The sequence below is a fragment of the Arvicola amphibius genome, chromosome 6, assembly GCF_903992535.2.
Source record: "Arvicola amphibius chromosome 6, mArvAmp1.2, whole genome shotgun sequence".
NCBI lineage: Eukaryota > Metazoa > Chordata > Mammalia > Rodentia > Cricetidae > Arvicola > Arvicola amphibius.
The window spans coordinates 14,017,786-14,035,579 of NC_052052.2; the positions used below are offsets into that span (position 1 = coordinate 14,017,786).

General features: G+C 52.4%; 1 protein-coding gene across 1 annotated transcript; it reads left to right on the plus strand.

The window, feature by feature from the left end:
- Positions 1-4,184: 4,184 nt before the first annotated feature.
- Pla2g2f (phospholipase A2 group IIF) lies at positions 4,185-9,672 on the plus strand. The gene is made up of 5 exons (XM_038335536.1): positions 4,185-4,300; positions 4,918-4,970; positions 7,204-7,348; positions 8,150-8,259; positions 9,461-9,672. Exons 1-5 carry the CDS (start codon positions 4,185-4,187, stop codon positions 9,670-9,672), a joined length of 636 nt encoding a protein of 211 aa, XP_038191464.1.
- The last annotated feature ends 8,122 nt before the right edge of the window (positions 9,673-17,794 follow it).

A 17,794-nucleotide genomic window follows, 5' to 3' on the forward strand; every position in this document is an offset into this window, starting at 1 on the left:
GTGGTGGTGGTGGAGGTGGTGGTGGTGGTGGTGGTGGTGGTGGTGGTGGTGGTGGTGGTGGCGGTGGTGGTTATTTGTTTCTTCTTTGAGGCAGTGTCTCTCCATGTAGCCCAGGCTGGCCTCCAACTCTTGGGAGATCTGCCTGCTTCTGCCTCCTGAGTGTGGGATTAGGCACGTGTGTCATCAGGTCCAGGGACAGATACATCTGTTGTGGCTTTAATGGTTTTGTTTTTTTGTTTTGTTTTGTTTTGTTTTTGATTTTTTGAGACAAGGTTTCTCTGTAGCTTTTGGAGCCTGTCCTGGAACTAGCTCTTGTAGACCAGGCTGGCCTCAAACTCGTAGAGATCTGCCTGCCTCTGCCTCCTGGGTGCTGGGATTAAAGATGTGCGCCACCACCGCCCGGTTATGTTTTATTTCTTTTTGTGCTTCCCTAGTCCCTCTCTCTCTTTACCTTACTAAATGCCCTCACCGCTGCCCACCTTCCTCCAACCCGAGTGCAGTGCTGAACAGATCCAGTGCTTGGACATCCTTGCCCCCCTCCCAGCAGGGAACATTCAGTTTTTCAGCCTCAAGCGTGATTTTGGTTGTGATTTATAGTTCAAGGAGAACTTAGCTCTCAATTTTCTGACTTTTAGATTTGTTTTTTTTTTGTTTTTTTTTGTGTTTTTTTTGGCCAAGAATAAAGGCAGCTTTGGTATCTGATGAATGGATGTGGCTCCATAGGGTAAATTCAGAATTTCCTCATGCAATGCCAGCAGGAACTCCTGTAAATCCTTGTTCTGGCCAGAATGGTGTCCCCTCAAAATTCACGTGGTGAAGCCCCTTGAACACTTTAGCCCAGTGCCTCAGAATGTATCTGTCTTTGCAAAGAGCACCCTCAAAGAGGTGATTAGATTAAACAAGACTAACCTCCTTGATCGTCCATAAGACACAAGTAATAAAGGCCACCCTCGCAGTGCCTCTTTGCATCCATCTTTGGGAATAGCTTAGGTTTGTATCTGGGGTTGCTCTCCCACAAGTGGAATTTCTGGGCAGACCAGTTTATTATTCACTATTGAGCTCTTGGAGCTTGGAAGAGGCAGGTGGGAGTGGAGGAGCCCGCCCCTCCCCGGGGAGGATCCGGGCTGTCTGAAGACCTGCCTGACTTGCATCTCCACTCGAATTTTAGGGGACAAAGTGGCTTCCTGAGGTTCTAGGTCTTGGCTTCAGGCTAAATGCAGGCACTCCCCAGTTCCTGCAGGCTGCATTTGTTGTTGTTTTTGTAGGTCAGTGATCTTCCTGAGAGACAGATACAAATGAGGAGGTAGAATTAGAACCCAGATACCCTGCAGACACGAGAGCAACACCAGCCTTGCCACAGCTTTTCTGAAGCCCTTGTCACAGAGGCAAACCCTGGGGCTCACTGAGAAAACGAGGGCCTGGAACTCCAGGATTCCCAGTCGTGTCGAGATCCACAAAACAAAACATGCAGGTACCCGCAAGGGAACGCACCTGCAAGTACAAATTAAAGCCTTGCCGTGTGTGGATGAGTGATGGTAGGCTGTGAGGGACTTCCTGGGGACACAGACAGGAAACTGGGCAGAAGTGAGGGGGTGTGGGACACTGAATGACACCTGAGATAGGGTCATGGGCTTGGGACAGCCAGAAGAGGAAGTCTGAAAAACCTGAGGAGGAAGAGAAGCTTGTGGGGGAGTAGGAAGTGGGAGGAAACAGGGGGAATGGAAGGAAAGGGGGAATGCGGTGACAGGGGCATCCCTTTCAGACCCTTGTCAACAAGATTAGAAACACTGGATGAGGAGAGATGTGCAGATGAGGGAATAATTGGAAGTACCAGAATCCAACAGGCCTCTTTTCCCATCATCTCCGATACCCCTACCACTGCCACAACCCACCCCTATTCACTCCAGGCCCTTGTCTTTTAAAATTGAGCCCTGAAGCCGGGCAGTGGTGGCGCATGCCTTTAACCCCAGCACTCGGGAGGCAGAGGCAGGCAGATCTCTGTGAGTTCGAGACCAGCCTGGTCTACAAGAGCTAGTTCCAGGACAGGCTCCAAAGCTACAGAGAAACCCTGTCTCAAAAAAACCAAACAAAAACAAAAACAAAAAAAATAAATAAAATTGAGCCTTGTGCATGCCTCATAGCACAGGTGACAAGGTGACACTGGTACTTACAATCCTTATTCCTGGAAGGAGGCCTTGGTACCCTGACTACACAACCGAGGGGGGCACAGAGCAGGGAAGGGAGCCCAGTGGCCATGGTCTCAGCCCTGGGTGGTTGGTGCCTGCTCAGTCTGCTCAGGTGGCTCCCAGAGTCCTCCCTTCTTTCCTGACCCCATACAGAAGATGGTAGTGACAGGGACCAGCACAGCATACCCCAGTCCCTAAAAACAAGCAACTGATGCTAACACCCAGACTCACCAGGCCCTCCACCACCCACCCTGGTATCATCTGAGTACAGATAATAATTTTCAAAGACATTTTGGGAGTGGGCCAATTTAGGAGTGAGGCAGGAGGGGCTGTTGCTGGGCCCGGGGTGCTGTTTGAAGCCCTGGGGTGTGTTAGACAGCTGTAGCACTGAGTGTGATCTCTACCCACAGGACAGGTTAAAAAGAGCCCCAAGAGGGCTCTTGACACTGCAGGTGAGCTGGGTGCATGAGTTGAGCTCCCCACTCTCACCCCGGTCTCAGTCTGGGGAAGATGGCCATCAACACACTTAGGGACACGAGGATAGGTATGTATCCACACAAAGTCCCCTCACCAATAAGAGCCTCCGTCACTGGGTCAGACTTGGGCTCCTCACAGCTTTGTGCTTAATCAGGCATTGGTGGTTAGCCTGCTTTGGGGGTCTCTGCAGTGTCCACGTTTAGCTACAGTCTTGCTACCACGGTTCAGCTGGGATCTCTGCTGTCCCTCTCTGACATCCACTGATCAGCCTCTACAATCCCAGATGTTTGAGACGTTGTCGAGTCAGCTTAGCAGAGCCTCTGCCCCGCCGGGTCCTCGTGATGACCATGCATTCACTCACACTTGTCTTTGCCTTGTTGATAGTGCCTTTTATCCCTTTTAAATTATTGATTTTTATTTTAAGTATACATCATGTGTATGTGCGTGAGTGCATGTATGTGCACTGCATGCACTGGGGAGCCTGCAAAGATCAGAAGAGGCATCAGATCCCCAGGGACTGGGGTTACAGATGGTCGTGAGCCACCCTGTGGGTTCTAATGAACCCGAGACCTCTGCAAACACGATACGTGCTTTTTGGCTGCGGTGCCATTGTCTCTAGGCCCAACTTATTCTTATTTTATGTGTATGAATGCCTTGCCTGCATGGACGTGCCTGTACCGCTCGCATGCCTGGTGCCCGAAGAAGCAGAATAAGGCACCAGAACCCATGAAATCGGAGTGACGGGCAGCTGTGAGCTGCAGTGTCAGCGTTGGGTACTGAACCCAGCTCCTCTGCAAGAGAGCATCAAGTGCTCTTAACCACTGAGGAAACTCCCTAGCCCTTCTCTCTTCCTCCCCTCCCCCTCTCAGAGTCACATGTTGCCCAGGGTAGCCTAAAACCTGCCATGTAGCCGAGGATGGACTTGAACTCCTGCCTCCATCTCCCAAGAGCCAGGATTACAAGCATGTGCCACCACAACTGGGTTTTTGGTGTGGTTGGGTCCGGACCTTTTGCACTCTGGCTTCCTTAACCCTCTTTGCTTTGTGTTTGGAACTGTCCAGTCTCTCTTGCTCACTCTAAGGCCCTGGTACAGTGGTCCCTACAGGAAGATCCCTTGAAGAAAGCGCCTCTTGCTTTTCTTGGGCTAGTGTTGATAGATAACATTTTCCTTAACATCTTCCAGCTGGGGATGTAGAGAACTTCAGCCTTGCTTCAGGTACAGGGGGTGGGGCTGATTCTTGGTGCCAGTACCCCACTCCCAAGCCCAGAGGTGGGCAGGCTGCCGTGGGGTGGGGATTTTACCAGCCTGGTGTGGGAAGGGCTGTGACAGCAGGAGGGAAGAGGTGGAGTCAGTCTTTTCTAGGACACCTGTCACCTGCCTCCTGCCCAGGGGCATTACCCCAGCACTACCCTGCTAGTGTGCGTGGCAGCAGCGTGAAGCTGGGGCCTGTTCTTCAGAGACTTCCGGGCATATCAAAGACCTTTAAAGCCCTATGTCGCTGGCCTCCCCAAACCCAAAACATGGCAGATGGGGCACAGGCCAACCCCAAAGGGTTCAGGAAGAAGGTGCTGGTTAAACACCCCACTGGGTGGAAGTGGCCAAGCCTCAGGGCCTCCTCTCCGTTCAGAACCTCCAGGTAGGTGCTTGTTGCCCTGGAAGGGAACATTCCACGTAGTGGGGAGGGAGACGGGGAGGGGTTCCAGTTCCGTTCCTGGAGTCAGTTCTTCAGGAAGGAGAGCCTAGTTTCTGCATGTTGAGCAGAAGCGTGCCAACTGCATTCTGGTGCTAGAAGGATCTCTGGGATTTAGTCAACTTCAGTCTGTTCTTGAAGCCTAGAGAGATTGAGAGATCTGCCTGTAGTTCCTCAACATTAACCAAGCTGAATCTAGAATCCAGTGACCTGGGTCTCTTGGTTTTATGTTTTAAGATCCAACTGCCAGGTGGGGTTCCATGACTCGGGTCCTACCATTCCTTGGAGTATGGACTCAAGAGAGCTGAATTTGGTGTAGGATAATGGCTTTCCATCTTGGAGCTGAGAGTCGGGTGCGGGCCGTGGAGGAGATTGGTTCTGGTGGCTCTGCCACCCTGGGGTGTGTTCTTTCCAGGAGATGCAGGCCAGGTAGGGTGGTGCTGATAGCAGGGCTGGGTGGCAGCAATTAGGGCAAGAGAAAGCATGGGTGGTGTCTTGGATGAGACCCGGCTGCACGTTGCTGGGGAGGAGGGATTCAGCTTGGGCTTTGCTTTCTTTCTTAGGTCCAGCCTGGGTATGAAGAAATTCTTTGCCATCGCAGTCCTGGCCGGCAGTGGTGAGCATGGCTCCAAGGAGACCATTCTAACCCTCCTCCCTCCCCCAGCCTTTCCCTAGAAATGTGGGCTCCTGTGTGGTTCTACTGGCAGGCTGTTCCTTCCTCTCCACTTCCCTGTCTAGGCTCCAACCTCTCTCCTCTGGGGCTGTTTAGTTCGGGACACCTGTAAACAAGCCAGAAGACGTCTTTAACGAGCTATGCCGAGCAGGTGCAGGGAGCTGAGCAAGCCTTGTAAACTCGGAGTGTTTGCCATCATCGTGGACCTGAGCATATGTATTAGTGACTTTCCGTGCTGGCAGGAGTTAATGAGTCTGTGTGTAGCTAGATGCGTGTCTGTGCATGAGTGTAGGCGTGTCTGAGTATACACGACGTCTGCATGACCCACACGTCAGTAAAATATGGCTTATGGCTGGCACCTAGGTGTGCATTTGTGTTCATTGTGATGTGATGTGTGTGTGTGTGTGTGTGTAGTGGGAAGTTTAAGGGAGTGTTTGTCTATCCCAAGCATAATCATGTGGGTTTCTTTTTTTTTTTTTTTTTTTTTGGTTTTTCGAGACAGGGTTTCCCTGTAGTTTCTAGAGCCTGTCCTGGAACTAGCCCTTGTAGACCAGGCTGGCCTCGAACTCAGAGATCCACCTGCCTCTGCCTCCCGAAGGCTGGGATTAAAGGCGTGCGCCACCACCGCCCGGCTCATGTGGGTTTCTTACTCTCATCCTGTGAGGGCTGATGGTAGGGGACCCAGCAGCCTGGTGTTGCATATATCCTATCCCCAGGGTAAAATGCCTGCAGGGGAGGAGGCAGCCAGGGCCTTACAGCTGCAACTAGGTACCTCAAGGTCCTTTGTGGGGGTGGTTCTATTTAGCCTCCAACTTTCCAATCCTGGGCTTCCTGTCTCTCAGAACATTTTCTTGTCCACGGAGGAAGGAGGTTGGAAGATGTGGAGATGGGATGCCTAACTCCAGGCGCAGATGGAGCAGACCAGTGGAGGTTGTTATATGCGTGGCTTAGCATCCAGCTAAGGAACAGACAAGGCTCCTGCCTGAACTCTGCTGCTCCTAGCCTGTGCTACCTGGGCCAGCCTTTCCCCTTCTGAGCCTTTGTTTGCTCACCCCATAAATGGGGATAAAACCTCCCTCCTGCTGGTGGGTGGGTGAGTGGCTTCATCCAGGTGGGGCCTGCAGACCCCAGGCTCATGGCACTGACTCAGCACAGATGGCTCAGAGAGCCCCACACCCTACAAGGGACAGGAGAGGGAAGCAGTCAGAGAAGCAAGGGTGTCTGAACGGCCGGAGGGCCTGGCCGCTGTCAGGAAGCTGATTTTTGCTGGTGACAGAGGTGCCTTTGCATTATTGCTTGCTCCGTGTGTGCACTGCCTGAGATGCACCAACTCCAGGATGCTGGCAGGGACCCTGGCTCCCCTTCGGTTGCAGAGGTCAGAAAGGGAGCAGAAAGAACCCAATTCCTGTAACTCGTGACAGTTGTGGCACTCAGGATGACCTCTTGGGGAAGTGGCCTCTGATCTCATTAAGTTGCCCAGGCTGTCCCTGAATCCAGTCTACAGCCCAGGCAGCCCTTGCACGTTCAATCCTCCTACCTCAGACAACGTCCTGAGTAGCTGGAATGTAACCACCAAACCCGACTGAAATGCAATTCTGACTTTTAGGATTTTCACCTTAGTATGAGTTTAGCAGGCTCCACCTGAGGCAGAGGGTGTGGCTGAGGTTCCCACCCTGACTGGCTCTGGGTTCTCCAACGATCACGTGACAATGTGACCCTAGGCAAGTTACTCAGGGCTCCAGCCTCAGTTTGCTTATCGGTAAAACTCTGTTAATAACTTCACGATGAGCCGGGCGGTGGTGGCGCACGCCTTTAATCCCAGCACTCGGGAGGCAGAGGCAGGCGGATCTCTGTGAGTTCGAGGCCAGCCTGGTCTACAAGAGTAGACCAGGACAGGCTCTAAAAAAGCTACAGAGAAACCCTGTCTCGAAAAACCAAAAAAAGAAAAAAGAAAAAAAATAACTTCACAATGAATACCCAATGAGTTAACAAATTCAAGGTTTTAGGAGGCTGCCTGGTCTGCAGCTGAATGAACCAGACTTGGTCCTCTGGCCTGGGGCTGTAGGGCTCCGTGCAGGGAGTGGGAACCCCAGCCTACTACCCTCTCCTCCTCCCTTCGCCCCTTCCCCATCCCATTCTCTTGGCCCTGAGGAGTCACTCCCTGCTTCTCTTGTAGTTGTGTCTGTCGCCCACGGCAGCCTGTTGAACCTGAAGTTCATGGTGGAAGCTATCACCCACAAAAACGCCATCCTGTCCTTTGTGGGCTACGGCTGTTACTGCGGGCTAGGAGGGCGCGGCAAGCCCATGGATGAGGTGGACTGGTAGGTTCTGGAGGCCTCCTGTGGGGAGAGATGGGGGACGCTTGTGGACAGACTGAGGAGGAAGGGCCAGGAACTGCATTTTTACATTCTTAGATGCTTTCTGTTGTCCGTATTAGAATGGCATTTTATGCCCCCCACAAACAAACAAGGAGGCACCGGTCTCGTGGTGGATGCTCCACAAAGGCACGGACATTATGGACACCCACCCTATTAGTCCACACTTCCTCCCTCACACTAAGAGGCCCTGGAAGTCATGGCTTCTGCTCTTACTTCCTCAGCAGCAGCCAGCACCAAGTTTGGCACCACAGAGAGCTGGCAGCTGGCTTCACTCTTGTAGAAGAGGAGGGGATGACCACCTGCATTTGCTGCCCATCTTTTATGCCCCCATGCCTGTTGATGCGCCTCAGACCCTCTCCCCTCCTTGGCCCTCCAGCACAGTGAGGCTCTGCATAGAGCCTGAGTTACTTCCTATGGTTTTAAAGTAACGGCTTCCTGCCAACCCTCCCTCCCTGACCTGGTAGCGGGACACCTGTCTCCAATTGCAGCTCCACTCTGGGTTCCAGTGTAGGGAGGGAGCCGGGAGCCCTGATGATAGGACAAAGAGGTAGGATCAAGGACAAGAATATAGGGTGCCTGTGCCTGTTCTGCTTTACTGTGTGACCTCGGGCGTGTAACTACCCCTCTCTGGACTGCTGTTTGAAGGGCTGACTGTGAGGGATTGAAATAGATGATCCAAGGTCTCCACTTGGTTTTGGGGGGGGCTGCCTGCCTGCATCTGTCTGCCCATATCTACCCTCTCAGGTGCTGTCACGCCCACGACTGTTGCTATCAGAAGCTCTTTGACCAAGGCTGCCGCCCCTATGTGGACCACTATGACCACAGAATTGAAAATGACACTGTGATTGTCTGCAGTGAGTCCCTCCCTTGACACCCTGGTTAGGAATGGGACCTTGGGGGTGAGTGTGGGAACCCAAAGACAAACCCAGGATACCCCACTAAGTTTGGATTTCAGGCAATCAATGAAATATTTCAGGATTTCCCATATGAGACACACTGACACTAAAAGCTAACTGTTGGCTTCGAATTAGTATTAGCATAAAATGAAGAATTAGACCAGCCGTTAATTGGGCATGAATTTGAGTAAGAACTACCTTTTGCTACTTGGCCCTTGCCAATCCCTCCCTAGGAGAGTGGGGGCTTGCCTGGCTCTTCCACTGAAGGGAGAACTCTGGGAAAACAGGAGGTACTGGTAGGGTTGGGTAAATCTGCCCCTCTTTTTTTTTTCTTCCTAATTTTGTTGACTTTTACTTATGTGTGTGTATACCTGCTTCTCTATAAGTGTGCCAGGTGAGTGTGTGCGCCTGCAGCGCTCAGAAGAGGGTGTCGGGTCCTCTGGAACTGGAGTCACAGGTGGTGTGAGCCACTTGATGTGGGTGCTGAGAACTGAACCCGGGTCCTCTGCAATAGCAGCTGGTGCTCTTAACGGCTGAGTCATGCAATCGGAGATTTTTTCTGTCCCGCCCCATCCGACAGTCACTTTTAAATCATCTCTCAGAGGCATCTATTAATTATAAATGTTTGGCTGACAACTCAGGCTTATTAAAACTAGCTCTCACGTTAAATTAACCCATTTCGATTCATCTATGTATCACCACGTGGCTGCGGCTTTATCAGCCCACTGGCATCTTGTTTCTTGGGCAGCTGGCTGGCATCACCTGAACTCCACCCCTCCTCCTCTGAGTCCTCAGCTGGATTGTTTTGCCCAACCTTATCCAGCCTGGTTACTGGTCAAACAGCTTTTATTATTAACCAGTGGGGGCAATACACAGCCACAGTGTATAGAAGCATCCCATAGGCAGAACTATCTCTCCAGCTCCCCCCTCCCTCTTTCTTAGCCTCAGTTGTCCCAGTTGCTCAGAGGTTCCCCAGTTTTACCCTGTGCTAGAGTCACTCACAGGCTGTGGGGTACCAGCCCAGAGCAGGGCACCCCAGAAGCCAGGTGGAAGAAGACTTACGGACTTGAAGTTACTTCTCCAAGGCCACCGAGTTCCTGGAGCCCCTTCCTCTCTTGTCTTGCTGTCACCCATAGCCTACGCCTTCTTTCCACGACAGGTGAACTCAATGAGACAGAGTGTGACAAGCAGACATGTGAGTGTGACAAGAACTTGACTCTGTGCCTCAAGGACCAGCCGTACCGGGACAGGCACCGAGGCTACCTCAATGTCTACTGCCAGGGTCCCACACCCAACTGCAGCATCTATGACCCGTACCCAGAGGAAGTCACCTGTGGATACGGCTTCCCATCGACCCCTGTCTCAACCTAGCCCGGCTGAGGTCTGAGAGAAAAGAGGGTGGAGGGTCTGACTGGGGTCTACACCAGATGTGTGGGGCCACATAGGGCCCAGTGCTGTCCTGGGGCTCCCTCCTAGGACTGTAGTTAGCTCAGAAAACTCTAGAAGGCCAGGGCTTGTCTGTGGCCATCACTTGGTCAGTCTCACATTCAGCAGCTGGGTCAGGTCTTAGCAGGAAACACACGACTTGCTGCGGTCTCTCCTGGATACGGAAGGAAAGGATATGGCCCCAGCTCACCTCCCAGAACCTTTAGCCCAACACAGACCTGGAACCACACTCAGGAAGGCAGAGTGTTAGGCTGAGGCCTGGGTTCTAGTCGTCTTCACAAGATGACTGAAGGAGTCATTTCTTCTATGAGGAGGACAGAGTGGGTGGCCCCATCCAGTCCTCAGCCAACGGGATGTGTCTAGGCCCAAAGCCTGACCTCTGTTACCCAGCATGCCTCTGGGCAGGCTCCAAGGGCACAGGGACCCCATATACAGAGTAGCTACACATACAGGAACTGGGAGGAGGTGGTCACACATCCACAGTTCTTCCTACCCCCTGACTCCTGCACAGAAGTGGTGTGTACCCCCACTGCGCCCTTACCCCACCTAAATTCAGAGTGACAAGCTAGGGGGTACCCGGAGCTCTCACTCCGTATGCAGGGAGAGGCTGATCCGGACTGTCTCTGGGGAACTGAGACTGAGCTTTAGGTCGAAAGGTGGAAGGGAAAAAAATCTCAGTAGACTGAGAGGAAAACTTGGGTAGAGAGAGGGTGGGAGGGTGAAGAAGGGAGGGGTGAGGGGGTGGGAGCAGGATGTAGTGAAGGCCAGGCCAGTTGCCAGACACGTAGATGGGAATAGCAAGAGAAAGGATGGGACCGGGCTAGTGACGCTGAGGGCGTGGCCCCATGGGTCTGGGGAATCTCGAAGGCTCCTGCTGGCAGGTCACCTTCCCCACTGCCCCCAGCCTGTGTTCTTCAGGTGTACCTCTCTCTGTCCCTGGCCTCACCTTCCATCTCAGGATCAGCAGTGTCTAGTCCTGCCTCATACCTGTCTTCTGCCTTCATCCATGTTTAACTCTGAGAACCCAGGGATGCCAGCCCCGTCTGGACACTGAGAACATTCGCTGGGAAGCTCAGCTTGTGTGGCTACATGGGACATTGTCACTGGGGAGAGAGGGCCAACCAGGGTGGCAGCAGATGCAGGAAAAGATGTTTATGCAGACGGCAGTGTCGGAAATGGAAACTTTGGGACTATAAGGGGTCATTGCGGGCAAGTGCAATCCTTCTGAAGCTTGCCTCATGCTGGCTGTGGTGTGACATGGTGGTCACCTAAATGAACTGACTGAACTTGCCCCGACCTTGTGATCTTCCTCCTCTACCCTCTCAGGAGTTCAGCTAACAAGTCTCCCTTCCCTTCCCTGCCTCACTATCCCCACCCCCAAGCCAGGGGTAGGCCTGCAATGGGTGCCCAGAGAGCTTCCTCCCAAGTTTTGACCTCAGGCTTGAGGGCTCTTCCATGGGCACACATCTCCTATAGAGAAGGCTGGACCAATGAGACTACTACTGTGGGATCCAGAACCCTGTGCCTCAGTCCCCCTCTCCCCGCTGCCCCAGTCTCCACAGAATGCCACATCCACTCCCCAGACTAATAAACACGCTCCACCTTGGCTGCCACTGCTGGGTCCTTTTTAGGGTCAATGTGGGCACAGGGATACCTTCCTAGGTCTCTAGTTCTGGGGGAGACAGATTTCATGACATTCCTCAGCTGGCATAGCCTCATCCTTTCCCTCACCCCCTGCTTGTGGGGAGATGTGGCCCTCTGCAGCAGGAAAGGAAAGCCTAAGCCAGGGGCAAGGGCAAAGGGACCCTCCACGCAGTGACGGCAGCCAGCGTGGGCTTGGGATGCTTGTCCTTTCGTGATGATGAGCTGAGGTCCCGAGGGGGACAGCAGCTGTCCCCAAGTCTCCAAAGTCCCAGCTGTGCTCCGAATCCCAAGAATGACATGCAGCCACCCCTCCTGTGCCTCCACACTGATGTGCACTGGGCACTATCCTCGTCCACTGTCATGTCTCTGGTTGTCCCTTCTGGAATGGAACCCCGGCCTGAAGGTCACAACTTGATAGGACAGCCAGAAAGAGAGCAGCTGTCTCAGTGAGCTAAAGCGGGGGCAGGGAGGGGGAAGTGAGGCAGGAACTCTGGGTCCTCCTGGTTTCTAGCTCCAAGGTCAGATGCCTCAGAGGAAGTGGAGGAGCCACAGGAAGCCATGGAGCAACCCATGTGTATCCACCTCTTCTCCCGCTCAAGTTCCTTCATGGATTCCTATCTGTTTCCTCGTGTGCCCAGTGTCCAGAGCCACGGGTGCTCGTCTTGGTTTGATTTCTATTCCTGCGGTAAACACCATGACTCACGAGCAACTCGGGGAGGATAGGGTTCATTTGTCTTACACACGCCTCCCACAGTTGGTCACTGAGGGAAATCAGGGCAGGAACTCAAGCAGGACCAGAGGCAGGAAGCATAGAAGGAAGCTACTCCCAGTTCCCCATGGTTTGCTCAGCTTCCTTTCTTATACAACCTACTCCTGCCTAGGGAATGGCACCACCCACAGTGGGCTGGACCCTCCCACATCAATCATTAACCAAGAAATGCCCCATAGATACGACCACGTGACAATCTGGTGGAAGGAAGTGCTCAGTGGAGGCCCCTCTTTCCAACTGCAGTGTGTGTAATGTGGACCCAAACTAACCCACCCTGTGTTCCTAAGGGAATGGGGGAGGAAGTTCCCAAGGGAGGTGAGGCTGACACACACCCATGCCCTGCCTCAGTCCCCAGTGAAGAAGCCTTTCTGCATTACAAACTCAGCTCATTATGAGATCCTGGAAGAAGAAAGAGACTGTGTTGACTGTCTGTTGTGTTCCCAGAAGTGGCCCCTGTTCTCCCAGAGTCCTGGCCTAGGAGGGAGGACGGCACATAGGACCATAACCTTCCCGCATGATGCCTGTGGCATACCAGTACAGATGAAAATATTTCAAGTCTGTGGCAGCTGCAGAGGCCATGTGGGTCGGGCTGGGGTGAGAGGAAGAGCAGAAAGACCATGACCTTGGGGTGGTTTGGGGGGGGGGCTCTTTGCTCCCACAGTCTGCCTCTGCTTGTGACGCCTGGTCAATCTTTCTGAGCTGTGAGGTCCTCTATGCTGAGACTTGAGAGGGTGCTGTCCGTGCTCTCTTGCTGACCTAGTCCTTTTGAGCGCTGAAGAACCTGTCATTTCCCCTCGCCCCCTAGTTGCAGATTTGGGGACCCTTTGTTTTTAATGTCTGTTTTCTAGAACTTTGGTGACACCTGGTGGACACTATGGCTCACACCCGGTGCTGCTCATGACATCTCAGAGCTCTTCTGCTAATGGAACCACCGCGGTGGGGTCCGTACCCCATAGACAGGTCTCATCCCAGGCAGCCAATGTTCCCCTGGAGCAAAAGGACACATCTCCTCAACCACCTTGTCATGGCCACCAATGCTACCACTCACAGCAAACACTTGTCCTTCAGGCAAAGACCGTGGACTAGGTACTACACAGCTCAGTCTCTGACTGGTCACATGGCCCTGGGCAAGTCACGTCACCCCCTGAGCCTCACCTCTCTGCCCTCTGTGGCATAGATGTTGGGGGGTGGGAGTGACTGAGGGCAACAACATGCATGCCCTGTGGCATGCCTAGTACAATCTGGCACAGAGCACAGAAAGTGTCAGAGCTGGCTAGGGTGTTGACCACAAAGTCCCCAAGTCAGCGTGGCAAATAGGAGCAGGAAAAGGAAGGAATTGGTGAAATTGCCCATGACCTCCCCCGCAAACAGAAACCTGACAGAGCAGCTGTGGCTTAGCGAGCCAGTCCTGTCTCTGCACAAGGGGGTTGGGGAAGTTGGAAGCAGCTGAAAGGGAAGAAGAGGGGAAACAACCACAGGTCCCTTCCCCCATGCCATCTATGCCTGCCCCTGGGCTGAGCTGGACTGGGCTGGAGTGCGGCCATTTATTCAGCTCAGCCTTGAATGTGAACACAGCCTTTCCTCTCCATGGGGCTGGCAAAGAAACGCCAGCTGCCAGCCTCCCCAGTTGCAGCTTCCTAACAAGCAGCTGATGCCACCAACTGTGGCAAGCAAGGTTCTGGAGAGAAATACTGAGGCTTCCTAGCATCAGGAGAGAGGATTCTGGAGCAAAACCAAGCCAGATCTCTCTGTAAGGGCCACCAGGCAAGAACAGCCTGCTGGAGCAGGGGTCTGCAATCCCAGGGCAGCAGCCGAGATTAAGTGAGCACCTACTGTATACACTCAAACTGCCTGACAGCTGCCTGGCCTAGGGACTCTTCGTCGTTTCCTTTATAAAATGAGGAGGCTAAAGCCCATAGAGGTTACATAAGTTATGCGTTGTCATCCAAGAATTGACTCCTGACTCCACTGAGCCATAACCTAGAAAGGTCCACTATCTCTCTCCTATAAAGGGGAGAGCGGGGAGATATGTGTTAGTTGGTTTTGCTATGACAAAGTTCCTGGCAAAAGCAACTTAAGGAAGGGAGGGTGTATTTGGGCTCTCATTTTGAGGGAATGGTCCATCAGGACTGAGAAGGCCTGGGGGCCAGAACTAGTGGTAGTTGGTGAAAAGCCCAAGAAAAAGAATATAAAAATGTAGATTCCAGAAATAAGAAATGAAGAAATATAAAGTTGTAAGCCTAGGAGAATGAGAGCAGACTGTCAGCAGCTTTCTCAGCAGCTTAACGATTAACTATTAACAGTGGGTTACTCTGCTTTACAACCCATAGCTCTATTTGTGAGGCTGAAGCGGCCCTCTGCAAACTTAGGGTCGCTCTACAAACTGAGGGTCAGCTTTTAGATACCCTCCCCCCCCGGCCACTTATGAGCAGAAATTGATGTGAGCTAATTTTTCAACGATGGGATGTACGTGGCTTTTGACTTTTTGGTTTTATATTGTCCCATACCCCTTCCCTGCTATGCGAAACTGGTAGTGTCAGGGGAGGTGCAGAGCCTCGGTAAACACTATCAAGGAATGTCAGGGGAAAACAATGGACTAAATACAAACACTAGTTTAACTGAAAAACTCTACTAATGAAAATTGCAAAGAAGGGCAATTTGTATCCGAGTTTTACCTTGAGATTGTAAACATTCTTTTGTTATTGTCTAATACTTCATATTAAAGGAGGAGTTCAGAAACCGGCCTTTGCCACAGCCTTATAAATCCATATCTGGCTGTGGTCTCAGCTAGCTGATAAGCTTTTTGTGCCCCGTGGAGATTTATTTTTTTTAATTTTTCATTTTTTTTCCTAGAATAAAGTTTGCTTCTGCTTTATTAGACTTCAGTGGTCTGTCCCCATCTTTGCACGACCCCGTGTGGACCCGACAGCTGGTTACATTGTGCCTACAGTCAGGGAGGATGGAGGATGGAGGTGGGAGAGGGAGGAAAGCGAGTGTCCAACTGTTTTTTTTTTTTTAAATTCAATCTGGGTCCCTAGCTGTGGAATGGTGACTCCCATATTTGGGGTTGGTCTTGCCTCCTCAGTTAAACTACCACCAGAAACAACCTTAGAGGAGCAGTTAGTGTCTCCTAGGTGGTTCCAAATCCAGACAGTTGATAAATAAGTAAGCACCACGGGAGGCAGTTTCTCAGTGGAGGCTCCCGCTTCCAACTGTAGAGTGTACTGTAGACTTCAAATCACAGGACGAGGTTTACCTTCCAGTGCTGTGCAGACACAGCCCTTCATTTTCACCAGAGTCATGGGGGTGATAACTGATTCCTAGGATCTCTCCCATGATCAGTAAGACCGTTCATGAAAAACATGCCGCAGGTGCTTGTGCCCGCCATGCCATCTCTCTGCCTGCCCTCTCCCCTCGGCACTTCAGTGATAGCAAGGGGAATGATATCATTGCTCTCAGAGAGGGGGCAAAGACTATAAACAAGGGTCAGCATGGTACACTGGGTGAGGGAAAGGCACTGGAGGGGAGGGGGCTAGCAGTGTGGATAGGTGGTATGTTACAGACGTGGGCTGAAGAGGAACCTCAGGAAGGATGAGGGAGGGGTGGCCCTGGAATCTTGGTGACAAATTGCTGTGTGAGAAGTTGCAAAATGACCCCACAAAGGTATAGTCACCTTTGCACAAAGCAGGAGGCTGAGTCTAGATTCTTCCTCTTGTATTGTATCGAAGTATTTTATAGATACAGGATGGAGGTGGGTTGACAGGGCCATGCCAGCAGCTTGAAGGTGGGATGTGGGATTTGAGATTACCTTCAATCTGTCTACCTTGGGGAGAGGGGTGGACCCCCTGCTCTCCCCATACCACACTTGGCCCTCTCAGCTCTTTCTCTTCTGTAGGGTCTCGGACAAGATGTCACCCCCCCACACACACACATACCTGCCCCTGCATTCCCCGAAGGAGCTTTCTTCCCAGTGGCCGTTGCTCCCCAAGCACACACCCATCTCAGCACCTCCCAGGCCATTTGGTCCCTGTGCCCTCCCTCCCCAGTCTGACAAGTCCTTGGAGTAGAATTCCTACTCCTCCACCCTCATCACAGGCCTGGAATAAGGTCAGTCCCCAATGCAGACGAATGGCTGCCCTCCCAAGAGAGCAATGTTTCCTGCAAGCACCAATGGTGCCTTTTACAGCCCCTGCTTTGATTCTGGGCACAACACTGCCTGGGACTCACACACCGCCTGTCCGTTATACCAGGTTAGAACCAGTCTCTGATAGGACATGACCTTCCAGAAGACAACGTGCCATTGGCTTAGCCTAGCCACACTGGTACCATGCCTGAGCCCATCCTCGACGTTCCTAGGCCAAAGGTTCCTGCCCCTGCCCCTCCCCACATGTTTACTTTCTGTACATGGGCAGATTGGGGGAAGAAAGACGACTCTGCGGGTTGAACCAGGAAGACCGCAGGGACCCTGGCCCTCTACTGACCTGTCTGTTTTCATGTGCTCTGATTTCTCAATGCAGGTTTTAACCTCTGGCACTGGCAGAAGCGGCTACACCCCGCTTCAACCCTGGAATTCAAAATGCTTAGATTTGAGTCTCTGTGTGTTTCTTTAAATCCCTGCTGCTCATCACTGCCTGTGGTGACAACACAGTATGGGCTCAATACACAAATGCTGGGTGACCTACTAAGCAAAGGGTCTGTGCGCTCTCTTCTCTTCACCTGTGTGCTCTCTATCACTACACAAACCCTGTCATCTCCCTAGCACTCATGATGGGGGGTGGATGAGGACAAGTGACCACCAAGTGCTGAGAACCTGGCAGTACTGGTGAGTAAAGACCAGCATCATCGGCTAGGCAGAGCGGTGTAACCAGCCACACGGAAGCACCATGACAGCCGACGCACCATGATGACATAGCTTCCTATAAGAGGCTCATGGTTCTAGGTGCTACAGCCCAGCCTGGACGTGGCTGGGCTTCCCAGTGCTTCCAAAGTCTCTGCTGAGCCCAGATCTGCTGTTGCTGATGCTGCCCCAGCAAGCTCTTGTCACCCAGGAGGTCAAGCCCAGGCTTCCTCCAGGCAGACACAGGAGTCTTCACGGTAGACCTGCCCTGGGCCTCAGAGGCCAACGCCTGCACTTAAGACCTCCCCTTTGGTTACAGTACCAAGCAGGGTCCCAGATCCAGGGGCCGGAAAGGACACTCTGCCCTTGACAGATGTGCTGAATGCTAGGGCACGAAAGGCAAGTGCCACCAAAGAGGGAGACAAGCGTGGTCATAGCTGTGCCTGAGATCCACTATGTCAGTCTGGCCACACAGAACGGACTCAACCTCAATGAGACCTTCCCTGTTTACTGTTCACGAGATTTAAGTCTTACAGGACCAGAGGCTTCTAAATGGGGGTGGGGATTTAGGGTGCCTTAGATCGACTGCCCATCGTCTATCCATTTCTTCATGTCATCTTTGCCATGACATCCTCGTGGCAGTGGTGAACATCATCATTGCAGTGGCACCCGGCTTTCTGAGACACCAGACCAGCCTTCTTCCTGCCAGCGGGTTTACAGAGGCAGACCTGGAGCAAAACAAACCAGGAGCAGCCTCCGGTGAGGCTCTGGGGTTGTATTTTCTAAGCTACCCGCTT